Source organism: Rhea americana, unplaced genomic scaffold, assembly GCF_003343005.1.
Source record: "Rhea americana isolate MKP2758 unplaced genomic scaffold, rheAme1 scaffold_97, whole genome shotgun sequence".
Taxonomy (NCBI): domain Eukaryota; kingdom Metazoa; phylum Chordata; class Aves; order Rheiformes; family Rheidae; genus Rhea; species Rhea americana.
The window spans coordinates 1,930,267-1,953,915 of record NW_028187166.1 but is presented as its reverse complement, the minus strand read 5'-3'; the positions used below and the strand labels follow the sequence as shown (position 1 = coordinate 1,953,915).

The 23,649-nt window shown below is 38.5% G+C and overlaps 1 protein-coding gene across 6 annotated transcripts in view; it reads right to left on the bottom strand.

Moving 5' to 3' along the window:
- The window catches only part of TSC1 (TSC complex subunit 1), a 30,807-nt gene extending 7,159 nt beyond the window's left edge, over window positions 1-23,648 (bottom strand). Inside the window, exons 1-17 of one of the 6 annotated variants that reach the window (XM_085325363.1) lie at window positions 23,632-23,648; window positions 15,537-15,599; window positions 14,274-14,447; window positions 13,316-13,419; window positions 12,500-12,652; window positions 10,236-10,380; window positions 9,063-9,217; window positions 8,692-8,765; window positions 7,029-7,207; window positions 6,495-6,604; window positions 6,138-6,261; window positions 5,656-5,768; window positions 5,251-5,323; window positions 3,798-3,896; window positions 1,934-2,504; window positions 1,158-1,201; window positions 185-351 (exon numbers count right to left, since the gene is read on the bottom strand). In XM_085325363.1, coding sequence (XP_085181489.1) covers window positions 185-351; window positions 1,158-1,201; window positions 1,934-2,504; window positions 3,798-3,896; window positions 5,251-5,323; window positions 5,656-5,768; window positions 6,138-6,261; window positions 6,495-6,604; window positions 7,029-7,207; window positions 8,692-8,765; window positions 9,063-9,217; window positions 10,236-10,380; window positions 12,500-12,652; window positions 13,316-13,419; window positions 14,274-14,379 — 2,217 coding nt within the window. In that variant the 5' untranslated portion in view covers window positions 14,380-14,447; window positions 15,537-15,599; window positions 23,632-23,648. Of the gene's footprint in view, window positions 1-184; window positions 352-1,157; window positions 1,202-1,933; window positions 2,505-3,797; window positions 3,897-5,250; window positions 5,324-5,655; window positions 5,769-6,137; window positions 6,262-6,494; window positions 6,605-7,028; window positions 7,208-8,691; window positions 8,766-9,062; window positions 9,218-10,235; window positions 10,381-12,499; window positions 12,653-13,315; window positions 13,420-14,273; window positions 14,448-14,585; window positions 14,725-15,536; window positions 15,600-16,659; window positions 16,758-22,967; window positions 23,012-23,631 lie in introns of those variants that run through there. The other 5 variants (XM_085325368.1, XM_085325367.1, XM_085325365.1 and 2 more) reach the window with 5 other exon arrangements.
- Between the last annotated feature and the right edge of the window lies 1 nt (window position 23,649).

Sequence of the window (23,649 nt, the reverse complement as noted above, 5' to 3'; positions counted from 1 at the left end):
TGCACAGTCAAGTAGAGACTGCTGGTTTTAGTAATCATGGTGCACGTCGCTAATCCACAAAAACTGACTTTAATAGAGGTCTCTTTTTTAACTGAGTAGTACTGAAAGACTCTGGTCAAGCCAATTAATACTTGTTCTAACACCAATGTGTTCAAGTCACTGCTAGATTTATATCCTTGCTCACCATGGCAGCATTATGTTCCTCCAGTGCTGTTGCTTTGATCACTTTTCGCAAGAGTCGCCGGTTCCGAAGGGCATGTTGTTGTCTTTTGAAGCGTTCATACAATAACTGGTTGTGCAGCAAAAGCAATTGGTTACGCAGTGTGTGAATTTCATCTGAAGGGGGAGAACCTAGATGGGATTTAGAAGACAGAAGAGAGATCACTAAACTGTACTATGCCTGTTTCACATATTAGAAATGTTTTCTAAAACAAACAGATTCTTTGAAATTGCAATTGTAAAAATCTGTTTATTCCATTTGATCTGCAACACAATGTTTTAAATATTTTTCCCCAGAGCAACCAAAAAAAAAATCTGTTTAGCCAGAAGTGTGCTGCAGAGAAGTGGCAGACAAAACTACAGCTTTGACAGTCAAGTTTCTAATCCTATGTTTACTCCCCTGTATTACTCAAACTCCACAAGTTAAAAATGCTTTCAGTGGTCACTGAAACCAAATGTATTCCTTTCTCTTGAACATATATATGCTTTCTATTGGCTTATTCCTTCTATTAAGAAAGAAAAGGCCAAGCTCACCATCACTGCAGATCCCTCAAAGCACAGTATTATGACAGACATGTCAGGCATCAAGAAAAATAACCATTAGTTTTAAGTATTTCAAACCTGGAAAGGCTTGTTATAGGATCAACATCCCTCTGAAGGTTAGCAGATCTTAAAATGGATAAAAGCAGAAGCCTCTAGAATTGCAGGGAATTTAGTTTCATTTTCAAAGAAAAAAAGGAAWAAGTTTGTTGCAGTGAAACACAGATGCCTATCTGCTTGGCAGACAAACCATGACTTAATGAAGGCACCATCTTCCTGCAGTACTGGTTTATTTATTTACTTATTTATTAAAAAAAAATGGTGTGTAGGTAATTGTTTAAACAAGTCTAATAATGAGAAGAGCAGATTGCCAAAACACATAAGAGAAACTTCCTCACCTCCAAAGTGAGTCCAGTCAGCCGATTTGCTAGGCAGAGACAATCTGAAAATTAAAATGCAGTATTAACCAATGTGTTTAAATATGCAAACATTCTGCATTCACCTCAAAATGGAATTCCCATCTCAAAAGAGCTTACAGTCTAATAAAAGAACAGTTATGGTCAGTTGACAGCAACAACAAGGAGGAACCTTGCAAGGAGTGGGTTGCAAGGGCAGATGGCGAAGGAGGATGTGATTTCTTGGAAGTCAAAGAGGAAAAATTCTCTCGAAGATAGAAAACAGTATAAGGACAAAGGTGAGTACACGATAATCAGATAAAATGAAGAAAAGCAGCAGATGAACATAACCTTTAAATCTCAGTTTCCAGTTCTTAGCTTCCCTTATAATAAAAAGAAAGTGTCAATCTCTTCTTGGCCTCTGTATTTCATTCTACTTTTGAGAATTTGGCATGAGACTTAAACCCAATAAAGTAAGATTTCTCCAACCGAGGCACCAAAACCACATTTGTAACACAGCCATCAGCCCTGCTCTTCATCCTAAGTTCAGTTAGCAAAGACAGTAATAGCCCTGAGGCCACAGCCCTTTTTATGTCAAGCAAACTAGTTACCATTTCAAATATAGAAATTCACTACTCAAATCCCTAGAGTGGGTAACAGGACATGGTTTCATTCTGAGTTTCTGAACACAACTCGTTTTCAGGCATAGTTATTCAAATAAAGCCAACAAAAAACAGAGTAACAAGGAAGTTTGCAAAATAAGATTTTCAGTCACCTACTTGCTCAGCTCCTTAGTGTGCGCATCTGCTCCTTGCTGTATCAATCTATCCAGTACTTCTACTGGAGAAGTAGAGGACATGCAGTCTTCATTCTGGGTTCCCTTGGCTTTCTTTAGCAGCTCTTCAGTTTTGTTGCCAACAAAGAGGTAGGCAGTCTTTGGTAATGCAACTTCAAAAAGGTGCTCATACAGGGGAGGCTGCCCACTCCCAAACCCCACTCTTCTTTGTGCTGGTACTTTGCAAGGGCTGGGAGTGAGTATACTCGTCTCCCCAGAAGTTCCTTCCCTGTTACCAGCAGGGCTTTCACCAGAGCCTCCACAGGGCTTGTCTATGGGAGTAAAGGTTTGTTTGGGTGTTTCTCGTGCACTCTCAGGCCCAGGCTTGTCCAGAGAAGACGTTAAAGGCTCAGAGGTCAGACTGTGTCCCTGAACACTAGAGACTACTGAATGGGTCTTCTTTTGAGAGCCTGATAGACTTTCATTTGAGCGGTAAAATGGAGAGTCAAATCCTCCTCTAGGCACCATGTGTTCAGCATCAGTTGTGATCTCAGAGATCTCTTTAGATATTGCATCTGAGAAGAAYGATGGGGGAGGGAAAACGTATTAGTCAGCAAGTGAGCTTACTACACTTAATTTCTGGACAACATGCTTATCATTATTTCCCTGCTAGACCCTAACCAATTCTTGTGGAAGCTTTAGGTGTCTGTTTACCTCATACATGTTCAGACTTCTAACTGAGGAAACAAATCCTGCAAGGCGCCCTCAAGTAAAATTAGAACCAGGCAGTGCTTCAGAACTGAGGGGCGCAAGCTAATCCACAGTTCTGTGACAGAATGAAATTTCCTTCCTTCTTAAGTAGCTCTTATATTGTAGTAGTCCATTGGTTGACTTGAAACATCTCCCCAAAAAACTCCCATAATTAGGCAACGCAAATGAAAATGTGCCTTAAAAAAAAAAAAAAAAACAAAAAAAAAAAAAAAAAAAAAAAAAAAAAACTCACCTTAAAGGTAGGCTAGAATTACAGCAACCAAAATACCTCTTTTCTAAAGGATTGCTCCCTTGCCCCCCTCCCCCTTTTTTAAACTGGGACGGTACATACTTGAGTTCTGAAGATGACTAGTAAGTTCAGAAAGTAAACTGTTTGAATTGTGCAAAACACCTGAATTTGAAAACAGCAACATACTRCTTTAAGGAAAAACAAGGAATAAACCAAAAAACAGACTCCCTATCTGAAACACGGAAAAAGCAAATGAATAAATGCATCCAGCTTCTACAGACATAATATCAATAATATGAAAAAACACAGTAAGAATTTAAGGGGAAATTGAGCTTTTTATGGAAGCTCTCAAAACACGATGAGAGTTTTGTAGCARTTTTCTGCACAGAGTTGAAGTTGCCTCATAATGAGTACAGATGTTGAACTACCTAACGATCATAAATTCATTCACTGATCCTCTTATGTTTTTTTTTTATTTGTCTCCTCTTACAATGAATTCTGTCAGAAAAAGTCCTTTCTCATTCCAGTCGGTTGCTTCCTAATACAACAATTCGAAATTTTTTTTACTCAAGAGAACAAGTCCGAGTTGTGAGGACAAGTCTTTAGCATTGGGCAACTTTTCAAAGGAACAAGACAGGTTGCAACAGGAATTCCATATGGTAGTTCTAAGAAATGACACATCTTGAATTAATGACAGAGCTCACAGAGAAAGGATCTGAACATACAAAAGGTAACCTAGAATGTACAGAGAACAACAGTGACATCAYGCAAGGTTAAATGACCAAGCACAATCTATTTATCTTGTATTTCAACATTACAAACATTTCCTCAGCTAGGATAGGATGTATGCAAAGATGAAAGAAATTACCTTCCTCTCTGTCCTTTTCAGCGCTATCTTCAAAAGACAAACCTCCTAAAAATTCTGGAAGATCACTTAAAGTTACTGAATTTTTACCACCAGGTGTGTCTGGGGAAAAAAAAAAGTTAGCTGTATAGATGCTATTTTGTCCAACTTTATCATACTACAAAACAAAAGTCTCTTACTGCCATAAGGGCTTTAGAATAAAGCTTGTCCCTCCTGCAGATTCCTCCCCAAAAAAGGAACATTCCCAACTCCTGTTCCATTTGGAAATCACTTCAGAGTTTAATCACTGGTTTGTCTAGATCCAGAAATGTGGTTTTGAAATATTAAGATCTGTTACTACAAAACAGGCAAACGCAGCCTCCTCTACAAACAGGGATGTGCTGTTTGCAGTTGAACCCATTAAAAACAAAAAAGTTGCAGCTTAAGTGCAGCATGAGACCTATGCTTCCATAWCAGCTTTAAACTTCCTCTTAGCTTCTGATCTGGCTACAAATGGATATTGCTTATCCGAAAAAAAGGAAGTTTAGTAAGCTGATGTATTACWAACTTGACTATAGCTGACTACTGATCAAAAGTCTGAGACAGCTACTAGGGAGATATACACTAAGGCGCGTAGGATGGAAACTTTATGCCCACAGCTCAGTCACAGGTTAGGAACCCAGTGAAAAACCTAGCCCACTCTTAGCCTGTAAATCAAAAAGTTCATATTCCAAAAGCTTCACTAGGGAAAATCAGCTTTAAATTCCAGTATTACCTCCACCTTGAAGATGATTATGATCAACAGTAAAGAGGTCTCAAAGACAGTGCTAAAATCCCTTTCTACAGCTGTCACAGTTAGAGACGACAGAATGGAAAATGGAATCTAGATTTACCTATTAGAAGCTGTGTTCCTCAACCATCCACTGTTGTTTTCAATATTCCACAGGACTAAAAAAACAGTTCTCAAGTATTCAAGTTCTCTCAATATAATTGTAGATAGGAAACAAATTTTTTTCAAAAGCCTTTAAAAGACAGCATCATATCTATCCTTATGTGCAGCCTTACGGTTTGATCCGAATATGTGACACAGAACTTGAACAAGTACAACTTCATATACTCTTGTTGCTTCTAAAGAAAAATTCATTCTGAAAGCTTCAGCTTAAAAAAAAAGAAATCTTTTCATCCTTCAGTGTAGATCTGTGTATTTACCCACGCAAAGGAATGCAAGAGGGCTAGTTAAAAAATTCTGCAAGTTGTTTCTGAAGGCAAATAGTCAAAACGAAACAAAAATTATCACAGGAAGATTTAAAGTTGAACCACAAGTTAGTGCAGGATGCAGGAACTATGAAGAACTCATGAGGGAGGAAGGGGGTAAAATCTGTGGAGAAGTGTTTGGCAATTGGAACATTTATCAATAAAACCAGGTTTTTGCTTACAATAAAGTTACCGCACATGGGGAGAGGAAAACTGAGTTTACCCAAAGATTTCTCACTGTTTGTGACATTTTGCTGTCGGTACAGTAAAGGCCTCCCAGGATCTGGTTTGTCCTCCTGAAAGAAAGTAAAAACAAACAGATTCTTTGTATTGGAGACCTGGTGGAAACAAATCTCTTGGACATTTTCACAGAGAAGTTCCTGCAGACAGACATCTTAAACAACAAAGGAATGTAACAGTGCTGAAGACTGAGTAATTAAAAATTTAAGTTGTCTAAACTTACTTTTTTCCTTTTTTTTTTTTTTTTTTTNTTTTTTTTTTTTTTTTGCAATACAACAAATGTTAAGTTGGTTACTTTGATTTTCTCTGGTCTGTGGTCGTTGTATATATGGCAAGTCAATGAAAAAAATGAAATTTAATTTGGCTGGCAAAAAAAATTGTGTCATACCTTTTTAGAAGGTGTGGCAGCAGCTGAAGGGAGTGAAACATGCACAAAGTCATCAATGCAGGCTGGTGGTGGAGATGTGGCCGGTGTTCCCAAAGGTGTCCCTTTGCCCCCTGCTGAAAAGGGGGAGCAAAAGTTTTCTTAGTTAGGCTCCCACTTCCTTATTTCAGCTGAGTATCACATATGGAGAACTGTATGTTTAAACTAACTCAGTCATTTACATCTTAAATTTCTTTCAACTACTTATCAAGGTAAAAGGGCACTGTTTCTAAAAAGACATATTCAGACTTACTCTGCCACTTAATTCACTATAACCTATTTTCTATCTCAGCGTTTGCATTAGCACTGCAATGGGTGACCAGGCACTCAGTTCACACAGGTAATGACTTGAGCCTATCAGAAGGTAGAGTCTTGCATTCCCACTAAAAAGCTGACAGCAACATAAAAAGAAAAAGAAAAGTCATATCCTGAAATGCAGCCCATACCAGATGTGCTGAAAGCTTTGCTGTAAGGTTGTGATGCAGACTGGGATGACTCTGATGGGGTAATTCCCGGGGAGGTTGGTGGAGTGGTCATACCACACACTGCAGAAGGGCTCCAGATGGTAACCTATGTAAAAAGCAACACACAGAAAGTATGAATAGGTGAAGCTCAAGAAAGGAACATTTGTACTGTAAAACCTCTGTATCCAGGTTCTGACACAGGGAATCAAATGAGTATTGAAGCTGAGATGTACTTTAAACTCTGAAGGATTCACAGTACATTTTTGAGACTGTTATGAGAAGCTAAGAGCAAAGTGCAAACATCCTTAAATGCTTGCTGCACATTATCTTCTGCTTTACCTGCTGTGGCTCAGTTGACAGCCGCATTGACTGTGGGCTCAGAATCTGAGGTAGCTGCCCTGGCATTTGTGATAGTGTTAGCCGAGGAGTGGAATAAGGGGTGGAAGTCCCTGAAAGTTAAGAAGTGTTATATGTCAAATACAAATCAGTGATTCACCTGGCTAATATGAAAGACTTAATACAAGGCAGTTCAAATCCATTCAATATACACATTCACAGCTAACAAGCAACCAACTTTTCTTCCAACTCTTATTGTACCTATCGAATATATTACATACTACAGGTTGAGAGATGGGGGAGGGAAGAAGAGGGAAGCAGTTTTGAAACAGTAGCAGAGAAAGATTTTACCAACCGTCTGTACGTCTGCATGACCAGAACATATTTTTTAAAAATCAAATTTTTATTTTTATGCACCACTTTGCTGGTGTATAAGAATTGGACTTTCAGTCAGATAAACTAGTAAGACACCTCACTGCCATAAGGCCCATTTTCTTCCAGGAAATCAGTACTCATTAGGTGGCAGGCAGGTCTTACCATAGCTGCTCTGTGTGTCAATGTAATGGCTGGCACTGGGGTCAGTTTGATGATGCTTTAAGCTCGTACAGAGTTTCCGAGACATAGAATAATAGCCATCTTCATACGATGCTTCTGCAGGATCCAGGGAGATTTTGGCACATTCTATCACAACATCATGAGTTTCTAGTCTTTTCCACCTGCAGACAGTTTTTGGATCCAAAAGAGTAAGTTAGTCAATTATTGTTACAAACAAGGGTTCCTGGAGATATCAGGAATTGGCTTGTAGGATGGCTCTTTTGTTCCAGACAGCTTTGCATGCTCCCAGTCAAAACTGGAACCAGGCAACGTACAGAAATTGCAACCAGGTGACTCGTGAGAGGGGGGTCTCCAACTTGGAGACAAACAGCTTTGAAAAAAAAATCCAAAAAGGTTTGCCATGGAGCACACTGGAAAGGAGGAACAGCATACGAAGACTTGGTTGGTCCTGAGCTTCAATGGCTGTAGAAATCAGCTTAACTAGACTCAGATGTTGGTTTTCAACATTTAGACAGGCCAGAAGTGACCGATCTTATATCACTTAAGCAATCACCATCTGCAATGCCAGTTTCACATCCATACTCTTTTTGCCCCTCAAGTTTTGAAAATGCTTTTATATTCTTATTTCTTTCATTCTGAAAACCCTTCTCACTAAATTTAGCATCCAAATTTGATCTGACCAATATTTGAGGGGAAGGAAGTTCACTGTGAAGAAGAAAAAGTACAGAAGGCTGTCTATTAAAAGCTGAGTCACTTTTGAATGCAAGATATTTTGTGCAAGACACCAACTCAAAAGGCTTCAACTGATAGTTCTGTGCCAATCATACTCCTTAGTGGTACTGCCCTCCTCACATTCCCCTTCTCCCTGTCTGGAAGAAGCCTGCAAAACTGATCATTGTGATATTCAATAGGTTCCCATTTAGTAGTGTTTTCCTAGTGGCTCTGAAAAGCAGGGCAAGAGCACTACTGTGCAGGAACAAGAGTCAAATTCTCCTCTTCAGTGGCTGGGCCTGTGGAGACAAGAAAAAAGCAGCAAGTGGTGCTGCTGCAGGCAAATGAGCCTATTTCTAAAGAACACTAATACAGCTGATAATGTTAAGACATACCTGTTAAAAGAATTGATCTGTTAACTGAACCAATATCTAGGTACCAAAACAAACACACTGAAGCCATTTTATGCACTTAAATCCCACCAAGTACTTCAACAAACCACAGCATAGAACATAACCCAAATCTCAAGCAAAAAAAAAAGCACCAACAGCAGAAGTTTCTCTGTATTTAACTATAAGCAATTTTATTTTGGACCTTTATGAGGATGCTTGATCATTATGTCTTAAAAAAATAAACTAAACTCTAAGGAGTAGACATTCTATACCACATACAAAACTAATTTAGAGCCCAAACATCGCTGTTAAGCAAACACTGCTGTGATAGGTCACTATTTATGCCACCTGTAAGCCTGAATGAAGAAACTCTACATGTTTACCTGGTTACCTATGGATACAGATGGCAAGACACTACAGGCACACACTGTTGTTGGCAAACAAGTTTCTGCTGTAAGTCCTCCAAAATAATCCAGCTAAAAGCTGCTAATCAGCTAAAAGCAGCTAAAAGCTGCTCATAATAGCAGAGTGAACATATATACCTTCGTGGGTCCAGTTCATGGTCCTTAGATCCAGTCACTAATTCTGGATGAATTCGCACATGCTCCATCATTGGCTGGATGAGCAAAAGCAAAAAAAAGGTGCATCATCAGTACAACGTTTTCTGATTACACTAAGCTATGCAAAGCTGAAGAGCAACTTATCAATTCCAGTTGGTCAGAATTTTGACATAAAACCAATGTAACACATTTGCTTCCAAATGAGATTTCTGTCCTTCAATAGCCTGTTTTGATTCTGTTTTATTGAGTAGCCCTTAGTTAAATCAATTCATTGTATTAATTTGGCAGATAATTTCCTTTTTGTAACTCTGAATTCCTTGTCTCATATGACATGGAGATAAGCAGCATTTTACCTTGACGACCTCTTCAAAGGTCTCCAAGTTTTCCTTCATACTGTAGTGGGAGCGCAGAAAGGAGACAAAATTGCAAGGGTACATTCCATAAAGACGATGAAAGAGAGCATAAACACTGGCATGAAGGTGGACAAGATAAGTCTCTGCCACGTGACCTGGAAAAAAAAATAGTTGGAAGCTTTTTTATTAATCAGAAAAAAGAAGAAAACTTCCAAGAACATAAGCAAAGAGCTTTCAAATTTGAAATACTAAATGGAAGTCTTCTAAGATAAGAATAATTGCTAGCAAAGCTGTATGGCTCTCTGCAAGAAGAGGCAACACTTATCAGTTCAGAGCAAAATTAAAAACTAGATATGATGTGTTAATTCCAGCCAGTATCCTATCATTCTAAGGATTAAACACAGAATTTTCTATTCAAATTGAAAGCTATAACCCATCAAGATAGTGACAGTCTGTAAGGCTGAATGATTAAAAACAGCAACAAAAATTAAGTTGCTTCACTTTAAAGATGAAAACTAAAAGCTTATCTCTACAAAAACAATCACAACAGACTCGAATAGACTCTTCACCTGTCTTCGTCCTGCAGGTTTTAGTCTTATTTGACAGTGGCAAACGGCCCTCTAAATAGCATGTTTCCATGCTTAACCTAGCCTTGTTTCACACAACCATGTGACACAGTACAAGTTCAACAAAACCAACTCATCAGAACTACTGCAAGAACTGAAAAGACTAGTTTTCCCAACACTTTCATGACTATTGGCAGTCACACATTAAAAGAAACTCTTACATGTTCCTTCTGCCCCCTCCCCATTCATACCTGGGGATCTCAACTCCCCTAATACCTGCCACAAATGTAGCAATTCTTCCTTCTCTATCTGTTAAGCTCAGATTCACTTTTGCACTATCATCCAGGTAGCACTTCTGTCCAGCGACACTTCTAATGGCAGCAGCACCACATGAAAGAATCTAAATGACTTGTAAATTATGAGCAAAGAATCACCACCCAACACTAGCTATCAGAGTACAGAATAGTTTGTGGGCTTAATGCATCATTTCTCATGTTTAAATATTATCAGACCATTCATAACTTTGCAAAAGAGTGCTCATCAACTGTGTAAGAGTCACAAGGACACGAACAAACCACAATTGCATGCAGCAAAGTTGAAACCTCACCTGAATTCTGCAAGCACCAGGCTGAAAGACGGCCAAAGATACCAAAGAAATCATGAAGGTATTGTTTGCCAGACTGAGGAATCATTGGCAACATGGTTATTAGCACTAGGACACCTGTGGTGAGTACTACTACATCTGTGTCAGTCTGCAAGAAGAAAACCTGCATTAGTTAAAATATTTGAATTTCTTCTTTCCAAAGATGAAGCAAATATTGCATCATGGAAAAATATTCTGCCTCGCAACAGCCTTTCCTAAACCTAGTATACTTAAGTGAATCAAAGTTCTTGTCTCTCACACCTGCAATAAACCTAAGAAAAAGAGTAGGGATTTTTGCTACTACTATGTTATTCAACTATTGCTTCTCTGTATAAAGACTTGACTTAAAAAAGGAACATTACCTTAGTTCCACAATGAATATTAAAAAAAAGAAGAAGAAAAAGAAAAATCACTGGTATGTGAAGCATCTTATATGCTGGCCTCCTTCCCCAGAGCTAAGAACACACTGCAATCAGAGCCTAGGAAACTTCAAGTTTGATCAAAGTATTCCAAGATGTTGGCCAACTATCAGCACAAGGGTCACATCTTCTTTTACATCTTCTTTAATGTGAACTTCTAAATTACTGCAAACCTATTTTCATGCAACTTGCAAACAAGCTGCCTGTCATAGTGTCACAGTAACTTTTGAAGATAAATGTATTAACATGATTAAAAAAAGCAATCCATATAATAATTTAAAGCTTTACTAAATTAAGGGCTAGCAGATCTGTGTGAGAGACTTGAAACATGCACAAAAAAAACCCCCAAAACACTTAGTACTGTTGAAATCCCGAGATCAGACGTAGGCACTCTGTATAGTATGCAAGCGTAAACAGTGCCTGGTTGATGACTCCAATTGCTAAATATTGCATAAAGCACTCATTCAAACAATAGTCAGATCCCCATGACTTGCACTGAGAGAAAGAGATGCAGTAGTAAAAATCTTTAGCTAGATGAAACGGTAACAGAGAACCGAGTTTTAGGATCAGAAACAGAACGTATTTAAATCTTTTCGTGAGGTGGCCCCCAATTGTTCCCCCAGCTTAAGGTGCTCTTTCCCCAGTAACTGCCAACAACCACGGGCTTCGCTTTGCCAGGAGAGAGGCATAAACAGCACAGGCAGCCTGTGGTCAGAAGCTACTGAGCTGGTCTTACTATTTCTCAAGAGCCACACAGGCTGCCATGATATATTGAATGTCACTCACTTTTCTTCCTCTGTGTAGTCTACCTCCTCCATTCTCATTCAGTTAGACAGAACCTTTCACAGCACATATTTGTGTCCATTCCTGTCCCCCTGAACACATCCCCAGCAGTTCCACATCTCTGTTCCACTCCTACCAGCTTTCTGACATGCTTCACACTTGGAGCCACCGAAAGGTGTAACAGAACACTTCTCAGGCAAGCCACAGGTTCCTGTGATAGCACTATTTTTTCCTTAATAGTTACGAATTCTTGTGTTTTTAAGAACACTGGCACATGATTAAGTCATACATTTTAATGTGACTTATACGACTGCTATCAATTAACTCTTGACTATCAAACTAAATGAAACGACTGACAATGCACTCTAGATCTCAAGACACTTTCCACACTTTAATAACTGTTGTAATATCCACATTGTACAGTATGGGAATAGGTAAATTTGCAGATGGGAAAACCAAAGCATGAGGAGACAGCCACCTCCTTGTACTCTAGCAAGTCCGCAGCAAAGAAGGGAAAGCATGCAAACTGCAAGACAATTTCATCATGGAATAATCTGTTTTAGGGTCCATCTATACTAAAGCAGAACATGTTATCTCACACACACAAATTTCAGAATGCCCAAATGGGATGTTATTGTCCTTCTCATTAAGTGCACATTAGATAACTGCGATTGCTTAGATAGGTATCATATTAGATAACAAGATCCAACTTCACTAAGGGCCCTCTGTCTTTGACTTATGTTAGAAGATGTTTTAGTAGCTTTCCCTAACTCAAAGTTAAACAGTGACAGAGATCTTTATATACACAACTGTCAATAATGACAGAATTAACRCAGAGCATCTCATAGATACAACTCCAGCCTGTCTCAATAGAAAAGGGGTGYGTTTTCAGTATTTTATCAACATTTTCTCCCTTTTCCCACAATTTAATCAAATGACACCAACACAGAACACAAATTCCTTCGGCTGCAAGTATGTTTACCTCATGTCCACAAGTGTTTTACAGACAACACTGACAGTTCTTACCTTCAGACACTTAAGTAATGAAAGCAGGAGAGGTGCTTGAGAAAGCTTATGTTTCCAAGATGGTTGTCGTCTTATCACATGCCCCAGCAGAGAGAGTGTGGGTAAACGGGTAGCAGCTTTGCCCATGTATTCGTTAATTTTGTCCAGTAGGTGCTGATACAGGATTTTGCAGAGAGAAGTAGAAGGAGGAAAGATTTTGTATTTAAATGGTATATGTTCTTTTTCATCAGTCTCCATATTCAGCAGTTTGCTACTGTCATTTATGGAAATTATGGGTATTTTACAAACATATAGGATACAGAACAAAGAAAAGCCAACAATAAATTTAAGTCTTCTGGTGGTGAAATGCAAACTATTCAGTCCAGAATCAGCCATTGCACTTCAAAGCACTTACTAAAATATTTATTAAATTATTAAATAAATAAAACAGAAGTAAAACAAGTTCTAATGTCATTCTCTCATTAAAAATGCTTACACGCTCTCACAGTCCCTAAGTCCTTTTTGGCTAGATTAAACAAACAGTAGTAACATTGCAAACAGCATTAAATATTTAGGTAAATCCCCCCTCCCCAAGTTTCATTTTAGAAGCTCTTTACTTAACTAGGTCAGTTTAAAGAACACAAAGTCCTTTGTTTGAAGTTTTTTTTTCCCCCTCTCCTTAAAATTACTCTCACTACAGAGTTACTGCATCTCTATAACAAGGTAACCCTATATGAGAATGGAAAAGTAGACTTCTAACTCATACTATTTAAAGCCTTCTTTAATACCTGTCTAACATGTGCCAATCAGTCATACTTAATATCAAGATTGTTTTACCTTGTCATGAGGCTCTTGCAGTGTGGACAGTATATGCAGTGCCTGTTGAGAATTGGTTTCCAAGTAATAGTCTACCAGGCTGTTCACAAGCATAGGTCCACGGTCTATCAGGTTTTTTTAGAACAAGAAAAAAGAAGAAAAAAAAAGTACATTCTCAATATACTAAAATTAACTCTTCAAAATAGGAATGTTGCACAATATTATAACAATTATTACATAATTAATAATACCAACTAGCACTTAAGTGTTACCAGACCTTTAAGAAAATGAGACCTCTCACCAAGCAATTGTATTCAGCTCAGTGGGAAAGTAATTTTTTTWAAAAAAATTACTAAATTACTGTGGCACTGTCTAACCCTAAGTACCTTGCATTGTCTGAATTGCATGAGTATTTTATCAAATACAGCTACAGAGATCAGGAGTAACTTGACATTCTTTCCCTTCAATAGATAAAGGAGAACTAGTTCAGACCTAAGGAGAGCAACATTGCCTCACCCTCTGAAAAAGTTTCAGCAACATAAGGGACACCTTACTAGCAGAAAGCATTTTTTCAAGAGCATTTGGGTCTGACATTTTGTTTGGGGGTTGGTGGATTTTTTTGGAATAAGCAAAATACCACTGGTTTCCCACGAAGCGGATGAAACCAAGTTCTTTTTAAATACTCTTGACAAAGTAAGTTTCATCAGCTCATAACCTGAGGTTATACCACAGGAAAATCCAGTCACTTTATGACAGCATTTTAACRGTTATATAACAGACCTTCCAAGAGGTGTGTTATTAAGTAAAATGGACTGAAGAAAAGCCTCAATCCTTAAAGCAATCTGAATCCCAAATATTGAGAGCTTCTTCAATTTGCATTTGCAAAGGAGTACGTTTCATAGAAAAATAAAAAGAGTTACTCTATTTTCATTGGTGTAAAAGCCAAACTCTTCCTCCAATGCCCTATAAGAATACATACCACAAATGAGATTATCTTTGAACGCAGCTGTTATATCTTCCAGGACACCCAGAATTGGAGAATCCAGCATTGAGAGGAGCTCACCAACATTTCCTTGCTGTGCCATGATGCAGGTAGCAACATGAATGTGGAGGTTAAAATTTCAGGAAGTTCCTCATCGGTGGCTCTACCAGACTAGAAGAGAAGAGGAGAGGAGAGGAGAGGAATGTGTTTTCCTTTCCATCTTAAACCCCTCATCACTTCCCTATTTCTTTTCTGCACTATTACCCATTTAAAAGTTTTATACTGAAAGGATTGCTAATGTTTACATACCTGCAATAAAAGCTGCATGAGAAAATTTTTTAAAGAAGCCAGTAGGTCACAAGCTTTTCTTCCTTTTTTCTTTTTAAAAGTATCTAAATCTGTTTCATGGAAAAATCCTGGCTCATAGATATATTGTGACTATCAGAGCATTCTGATACCACATTTCTTTAATTTGATCTCCAGGTAAGAATAAAGTCTTGAATAAAATGCAAATATTGCAATTGCTCTATTGTAGCTTTCTTATAGCAATTCCTCCTCAATCAACCTTTCAGGCATTCTGCATAGTGGTCCACATTTTAGAAACAATCTGTCATCTCAGGGCCCTTTTCCACTCCTGTGGTGAGATAAGCAATAAGAAATTCATTGCCCTCTGCTTTACATTGTTGCATACTATTAGATTTATACTTAAATACTTGCAATGGAGCCAAGCTGCAGCTGTTAGGAACTCAGTTAGGGTTACTACAGCTGCTGTTGCTTGGTCACTCTGTGCATACTAACTAAAATCACAAGCTTAGCAGCACAATATGCCATATTTTCACAATTTGTGAGTTATACATTAAAAACCCCATAGTGCAAAAACTGTGCAGATTATTAAAAGCAACAGCATGAAGAAAACAACTCTGGTCATCTTCACACTACAAAGCAGGACTAAATTTAAACCATTTCAGGCTTTTAAGATGGCTTCCTCGTATGTAGCAGCAAGGCAAAGATTCAGGTATCCCCTCTAGCTACCACAAAATGAATCGAGTTTTGCTCTGTCAACAAGCAACACAGGCTGAACCTTTCCCAGTGGCAGAGAGAGTTTGGCTTGTCATCACACCTAATCTTAATAACAAGGGCTTCTTCTTTTCTCTTACTTCCAGCTAGTGAACATTTTTCATTTCCTTTTTGGAAAGTAGAACTTATATGTAACAAGTTTACATGCAAGGGATCTTTTTACTGCAATTGTGTATACAACACCTGTTCCGTGGACGAGTTGAGCTTCCGTCTCCAATGCTATCGACCACACACCTTTCATGATCACTTAAAAAAAAAAAAGCATTAAATGGTTAAAAAAAATTACAGTTTATTCCCTCCTCATCAAACCTTACGAACTCACAACAGTGTTAAGTCCTTCACGAAGAACAGCAGAGTTATGTACCTCCCACATGAGGAAGGTCAACTCGTAGTCTGAACTACACCTAGAAGTTCTGCATGGCTGCCCTTTCCAGAACTGCTGACAGGCTCACCTGCCCAAGGGCCTCAACTAGATAGCTTTCACAAGATTGTAGTTTTATCAGTTTTTGAACGTTTACAGCACAAAGAGTTTTATTTATTGTAGGTAAAAATCTTACCAAAAGAAAACAAACCATCCTTCTCTTACCCTATTAAGTTTTGTGCCTAGTTTAATTATGCTAAAAGGAAAATCCGGACAGGGTAAGGATACTTGAATTCATTTAACATTTCAAATGAGCAGAAAATAAGAACTACAAACAGCCCGGTAGGAAAAGCATTAAAATTCAGTTTTAGTCGCTGAAAACGTTAACAAAAATAAGGGACCATTTTGAATACTTCTAAGTTGACAATCTCTAGAGAGGAAACAGCAGTAAACTCCAGGTTTACCTACCTTATGTGCATCTTGAAACAGCTACAAAAAGAACATGTCTTCACACTCTATTCAACACAGCATGACACATTAGCTGAGGACATTAGTGTTCTATTTTACATGATAATGCTGCAATTACTTATATACACATTATTTTCTTGAAAACTTATGTTCAAAATTGTTACTGGACAGGAGGAGTTAACCTACCTAACAGTAAACTTTGTCATAAGCAACATATTTCAGTAGTCACAGAACTGCCCAAGGTCACTTTTATTAGGGCCACACTAGTCTATCAGTTTACTTAATTTGGCACTGATTGCAAATTCAAAGGAGATAATACAGTACCGCACTTGCATGAGGCATTTTGTTGGCAACAAACTTTCTTAAAATGTTCCAATATCACAGTTCAAGAACACAGCTATGTGGTCTAAGTTTTACTCTGCCTTTCAGCAAAAATAAAAAACAAAACAAAATTAAAAAAGAACCCACGAAACTCACTTGCAATGATCATAGCTGAACAGTCAAAATAAATCTTCAGTTCATCTAGAAGCAGCTAGCAGAGATTGTTAGCTGAAGTGTTTCAAACATAAATGTCATCTCTTTTCACATCATATTGGCAAGATGTTAAAAACTGCACAGAAAAATTGGCTGGTACTGTGAGCAAGACTTTGAATAAAAGATAAAGAAGGGAAACTTTGCAGGGGGGCAGCGGAAAGGGATGCTTTCTAACAGACCTTAGTCTGTTTCCCAAGAGTATGAGCTGAGTTGGGTTTGGGGTTTTTTGATTCCACACCGTGCAGACTTTCAAACTTTAAATTCAAATTCTTCCTTAAAGAGCTTACAGTTTAGAAGGCAAGCAGTATTCAGAGCAACACCACCCTTTCAAAAAGTTTAAAAGCTATCCCTCTAGGTAACCTAAAGAGTCAACCTTTCACTTCATTACTCATTTTTAGGAGTCAACTGTTTTGTTAGTCTTTAGTAACCACTGTTAGAACAATTTACTCAGTTACGCTGAGATACCCAGTATTCAAGCAGTCACAGAACACAGTGGCAGAACTATCCGGAGAAAAAATAGTTTCTGCAAATAATCTACTACTTCATTTCCAAGAATATTACTTTTGAAACTACGAAGGGTTTGTTAAAACAGATGTCTCTAAATTTCCATCAGGATWCGGTCTCAGCTATGGGTAAGGAATGGATTCATCATCTTCCTAAGGAAAATGAATTAGTTGTTAAAGTCTCATTAACAAAAGAGATACACGACCACACCCTCAAACCAGCTGCAAGCAAAACCTGTTTTGAGAGCTAAAGCAGCATAAACACTAGTCTCTGCTTTTTCATCCCATCAAGACCTTGTCAACTATTTCCTTCAAATCTACTTCCAAAGCAAGTTCTGCAGCAGTGACAATAACCTGCTAAACAGAACGTCCTCCCCTCCACCCTTTTTTTGGCTTTACTAATGCTATTAATGTTTTGAGCCGATTTTCACGACACCAATAAAAGCCTCAACAGCAGGTTTCACTATTTCTGATGTTGCCAGAAAAAAAAAAAAACTATGGCATGGTGAAATCATGAAATATGCCTGTGCAGACACAGTAGATGAGCTCTGGTAACCAMGTTTAACACCACACTTGCAGGCAGAACTAGTTTTAAGTGTTCAGTAGTTTTCAAACTTTACACTGTCAGCCTGCTGGCACTCACAAACACTATAACCTGATGAAAACAAGGTCGATAATGCAAGTCTAGTTCCGAAAACTATACATGTGGATAACTAATAGTTTCTCAGACTCCCTAAATTAATTAAAATAGATGGCTGAAGTGACCTTATGCCAATAAATCCAGGATAGTTTAAATGAACTTGTCAATCAGTACTGTCAAAGTATTTTAAGTAAAGTGGAGCAAACTCTACTCCAAAAGCTGACATTCAAAATATTTATAAGAATTCAAACGTAAGTCTAAAAATGGGACAGTATTATATATTTTACTTCTCTAGGTGAAGAGTTTACCTGTTGGCTTTGTATCAACACCAGTACATGTTGTTCATCAAACTATAAACAAATAGCCAATTTTTAATAGCAAATCACACAATTTTCTTCAACGCAGGCTCTAATTGTCAGGTTGCAGATCTGCAGTGCTAGGACTGAGACCCTCTAATCAAATTGGGTCCGTGAGGCCCCGTACAAACRAACAACACAAGAAATTCCAGCAATACCGCCGCATCGTGACACAAGTTTTCTCTACAGAAACAGGTGAACCTTACAGGCAACAGGCATTTAACTTCAAGGAGGAAGCCAAGCATTCTGATAGGTGAAGTACATTTCCCAGAAGTAACGATAACTGTGTGATTTATTACTAGTCCCACCAGTAATCTGTGACAGGATTTTCAAATTTTAGGGATGAAGAACTCAGGAAAGGCCAGGCTAAGGAATTCCTACTACTTGGCAAAACAGTGAGATCACCCACTGAATGCCACAGCATTTTGTATTTAGGATTGATAACAACATCTGCAGTGAACAGCATCACCCTTAAACCCTTACAYTGTCATATCACAGCTGTGTCCTTCTTCCCAAATATATGGCATACATGATGGATCTCTTTAATGCTTTCATCCCTAGTTATTGCACTCATTCTGCTATTAGAAGAATTTCAACATCCATGCAGCCTCATTTGGAACTGAGAGGATTAAATCAAAGTCAGCAACTTTTCAATAATCCTTCACTAGCATTTTTAGTTAGTTATATATTAAGATATCCAAGTCACTAGATAGCAAAGAGTGAAAAAAATCTGTTTATATATACACCACTTAAAATACAAATTTTTAGCCTCTATGGAAGATACAAACACCATCAGCAAGYGTTTTATTCTTATATTTAAGAGCTTTCACAAAGACAAATTTTGATAAAAATATTAATTTGAATCAATACAACCGGCAAGCCAGATTACAGGAGAGAAAGAAGCAGCCAACAAGCCAAGAACCAATTTGCTTTAAAAAAAAGCTCTCTGATAGCTAAGTTAACCACAACAAAATATAGTTAAGCTACAAACTCAAGCCAAAGAGGAATCAATATAAATATTGATTGAAARGGTTACACAGAGAAAGAGATAGCAGGGGTTCTCAAAAGATTATGACTTCTGTAAGTATTTTTGTCAAGAGAAGATGTTCTTCTGTTCAGTGTATTTTTATCTCAAGCCAAATGAAAAAGCAGCTGGTAGTGCCAGTTATGCTTCGCTGTGGGGTGGGGAGGAGGGGGACACACTTAACATACACACGTTCTCCTCCCATAACGTCCTTACCATTTACTACAATAACGTGGAAATCTAGACACCAGAAGCACTTTTTTGGAAAAGCAGGAGGGGGGTGAGCCAACATCAGCATTTCATCACRCTTCCTAACCTTAAGTTAAATTTGGGATATGCCAGCAAATTGTTATTCCTTCCCAGCAACAAAAAAGGGAGATTTCATCAACAAAAACCATTACCAACATYCCAGCAACTTCACAGTAAGCAATCAAACCCTAGAATGAAGTGAGGTCAAACCTCAAGACTTGTACTTTTCCACCTGATTTCTACAGCTGGTATAGTAAGGACCACAGGTRCTGCTTTGCCAAAAGCCATGAATGAAGACAGAAATAGTTTATACTGATCATTATTTTAAAAGAAAAATTCAGATTGCTAAGAAAGCAGCCTCTCACACTCAAAACTTTGAAAGGCTCTGCAGTCACAAAAGGGTAAGGCTCATGCCCTCCCATCTGGTATACAACATTCCAAGCCTGCTTCATATTTCGTAACAGTACTCAGTTTAATGTTTCCTTCACAAATAAACTAAACACTACCATAAYAGAAGTGACAGTACCTACAAAAATAAGCAAGGGATGAAAAGTGACAGTAGGGAAAAGAAAACACACTGGTGGCAACAGAACACCAAGCAGCTGATCATACCCTTTTTCACTCCCCAGACATAACAACCCTACATACTTGTCACCTCAATTCAAAAGGATCATTACAACTGAACAGTACAGTTAAAAAAAAAAAAAAAAAACACTCAGCTGCTTTTATAATTTAAGCATCTGCTTTTTGAATGAACTGGCTTCTTCCAGCAGTCCGTACTTTTCTGCTTACTTTAAGATCTGATACAAGATCCCATTCCTAAACTTTTTAATTACCTTATAAGCTAAGACTCTCCTTTGCTAGTATATCCACTCATCTACTTTGTTGCAGGTGCTTAACTGAAGCAGGAAGAGGAAGACCACAAAAAAAAAAAAAAAAAAAAAAAAAAATCACGGAATTACAGAATCACAGAATGGTTGAGATTGGAAGGGACCTTGGGAAATCATCTAGTCCAACCTCCCTGCTCAGCAGGGTCACCTAGAGCATGTTAGACAAGGTTGCACCCAGGCGGGCCTTGAATATCTCCAGAGAAGAAGACTCCACCACCTCTCTGGGCAACCTGGTCCAGTGCTCTGTCACCTTCATAGTAAGGAAGTTTTTCCTCATGTTCAGGTGGAACTTCCTGGGTTTCAGTTTGTGCCTGTTGCCTCTTGTCCTGTTGCATGGGACAACTGGAAAGAATTCGGCCCCACTCTCTTGACACCGTCCCTTAAGGTACTTGTAGACACTGATAAGATCCCCCCTCGGTTTCCTCTTCTCCAGGCTGAAGAGGCTCAGCTCTCGCAGCCGTTCCTCATAGGGCAGATGCTCCAGCCCTCTGATCATCTTTGTAGCCCTACGCTGGACTCTCTCCAGTAGCTCCATGTCTCTCTTGTCCTGGGGAGCCCAGAACTGGATGCAGTACCCGAGATGAGGCCTCCCCAGGGCTGACTGGAGGGGCAGGATCACCTCCCTNAAAAAAAAAAAAAAAAAAAAAAAAAAAAAAGTAATATTCAGCAATTTTTAAGATGCATATGAAACTGTGCTGTGCCAAGACATTACGCTAATTGCTATCATCAAGTTTCTGACAGAGGGTAAAATTTTAAGCAGCAATGTATGTCAGGAAAAGGGAAAAAAGAGCTTGAGTGTGGTAGGGCTGATATTAAACCCTTTTTAGAAGCCACGCTAACAAGCCACTTGCCAACTTGAAAGGAAATAATTTCAGTTCTTTATACAAAATATATTAATAATGAATAAATAAGTAACAACATATTTTTCTATGCCAATTTAATTAAAAAGTACACGAGGAAAAGAAGTTCAACCAAGGAATCTTTTTAAAACTATGAACAGGTAAACAGAGAGCTCAAAATTTCACAATAACACAAGTGTAAGACTCCTAAGTCTCTGGATCAGTTATTTTCCACTAACAGAAGTCTTTAAACATGTTCACAGAGTTAGGCTGCAATTCAGTAAATCTTGAAACCATTGCAAACTAACTACCATACTCAGTCTGGGCATTTTAACTACTCCAAGAATTAAAACAGGCATTAAGCAGAACACAGAACCATACTGAATGCTATCAAACTTTTTAATTAAAAACAAAAGCAAATAATACCCAGGAAAGTCACAGCTGTCTACTGACTCAAGAATCTTGCTCTGTATTTTAATATGATATCAAAATAAATTCTTATGCTATCAAAGCAAATATTATGATTACTGTGTCCCCATCATGWTTATTAAACTACATAAAAATATAGCAGCTACATACTAGATCAAGATCCTATGCTATAATATTATTTAAAAAAATATAAACCTGGCTATGACATAACATAAAATCTGGTACCGTTTCTCCTGTCTCTCCAGAAGGGCACAATAAAAATGCTCTGATTATGTGACTTACTACTGAGCATATCTTCTCCAAAGATGCATGTTTGTGTTATAGATTATTCAGTTCTTATAGATACGGACTGTATCTACTGACTACTGTCATCAGTTTTTATTCAACAAGAAGGTGTTTGATAGTTGCAAGAATGCTGGGGCATCCCAGCATTCCAACTCTGATTTTGGCCTGCATTCATCTTTCAACGAGAAACAGTTACTAAAGCCAAACGTTTGTTCAAAACATCTGCAGTTGGACAATATATCTCATTTGAAAACCCTTTAATAATGCTGTCATTTGTTATCCACCATAAAAGTTAACTCTGAAGTGATTAATAATCAAACAGCCAAAGATAAAATCATTTTAATTAAAGCTTATCACATGACACAGTAGATGTTCTGACTACGTTTTCATCTGAGTAAGTCACTGTCACTCCACATAAAGGCAACTTAATCGAGGGCTGACTAGGTTGTTAACAACAACAAAATTTCACAGCAAAGGATTTTAAGCCCACGATTTTAGTTTAACATGGCTAAGATGTGTTTGATAAGCAACCAGAGCATCTTATTGCTGCACAGCAAGGTAAAACCAGGTACAGCAGTATGCGGTCTCTGTGCATACAAGTATTATTCAAACTGCTTGACTTTTCAAAGATTCAGTATCTAGTCCTCTGCTGCTCATACATGTAAACTGCCTAAGTTCTTCCTCATCTAATAGCATCACTTCAACAGTGTTTTGATTATGTTTCTAACAATTTTGCCTCAATAACTAGAGGATCAGATCAAATAAAGAATCAAGATCTTCTGTATTAGCAACTACTGGAATAGTCTTGTGAACTTAGTTAAAAAGAAAAAAAAATTGAAACAGTTCTATGCACAAAACTTCATCCTCATTTGTGTGTCCATTTCTGCGGGTTTYGAACCATGGATTCCTTTAAGGCACGTGTTTATATGTTGCTTTGTAAAAAACTCATAAACAAGGACGGAATCACTGACTAAACAGATAAAACAATAAAAGAGACTACATTCATAGCTAACAAAGAGACAAAGCTGTTCTCTACCTTCTGAATTAATCTTCTTTGTGACAATAGGAAGCAAAATGTTTTCTTGCAGAAGTAAACATCATCCCCACCAGTATTACACTGACTTAACACACTGCCTCTCAGCAAGAAAATAAGAAAAGCTTTTCTTGCCAGAAGGAAAGACCTTTAACAACTGCTTTAATGCCTAATCCCAAATGAGGGAGCCCCCTCAGCAAATGACTGAGGCAGGGGAAATCTGGAAACTGGTCCTCAGGGCTAGACAGGAAGGTGCAATACCTCTTTCTATGATCAGCACAAAAAATAGTGAAAATAAATTAAAAAAAAATAACTGAGAGGGGTGTGTGTGTGGGGGGGGTGGATCTCTCCAGGAAGGCAGCGCCCGGAGGGCCCCTCCGGGCAGTCACACAGGGCAGGGGTAACTGATGACAAAGACCAAGTTTGGCTGGGAGACGAGGGAAGGGGACGAGGGGCTCGGCGGACCGAGCCTGCCTTCTTACTCCCCTCCGTGCCTTCTCCCCTCTCCCCCCCCCGTCCCTTCCCCTTCTCCTGCCGCCTCCTCCCCCTAATCCTTTCTCTATGCCTCCCCCCTCTTTCCTTTCTCTGCTTCCTTCTCCCACACCCCCCTCTGTGTCTCCTCTCTCGCCCCCGCTGGGGGAAGGAGGAGAAGGCCCAGCACACTCACCTCTCCCTCTCCTCCCCT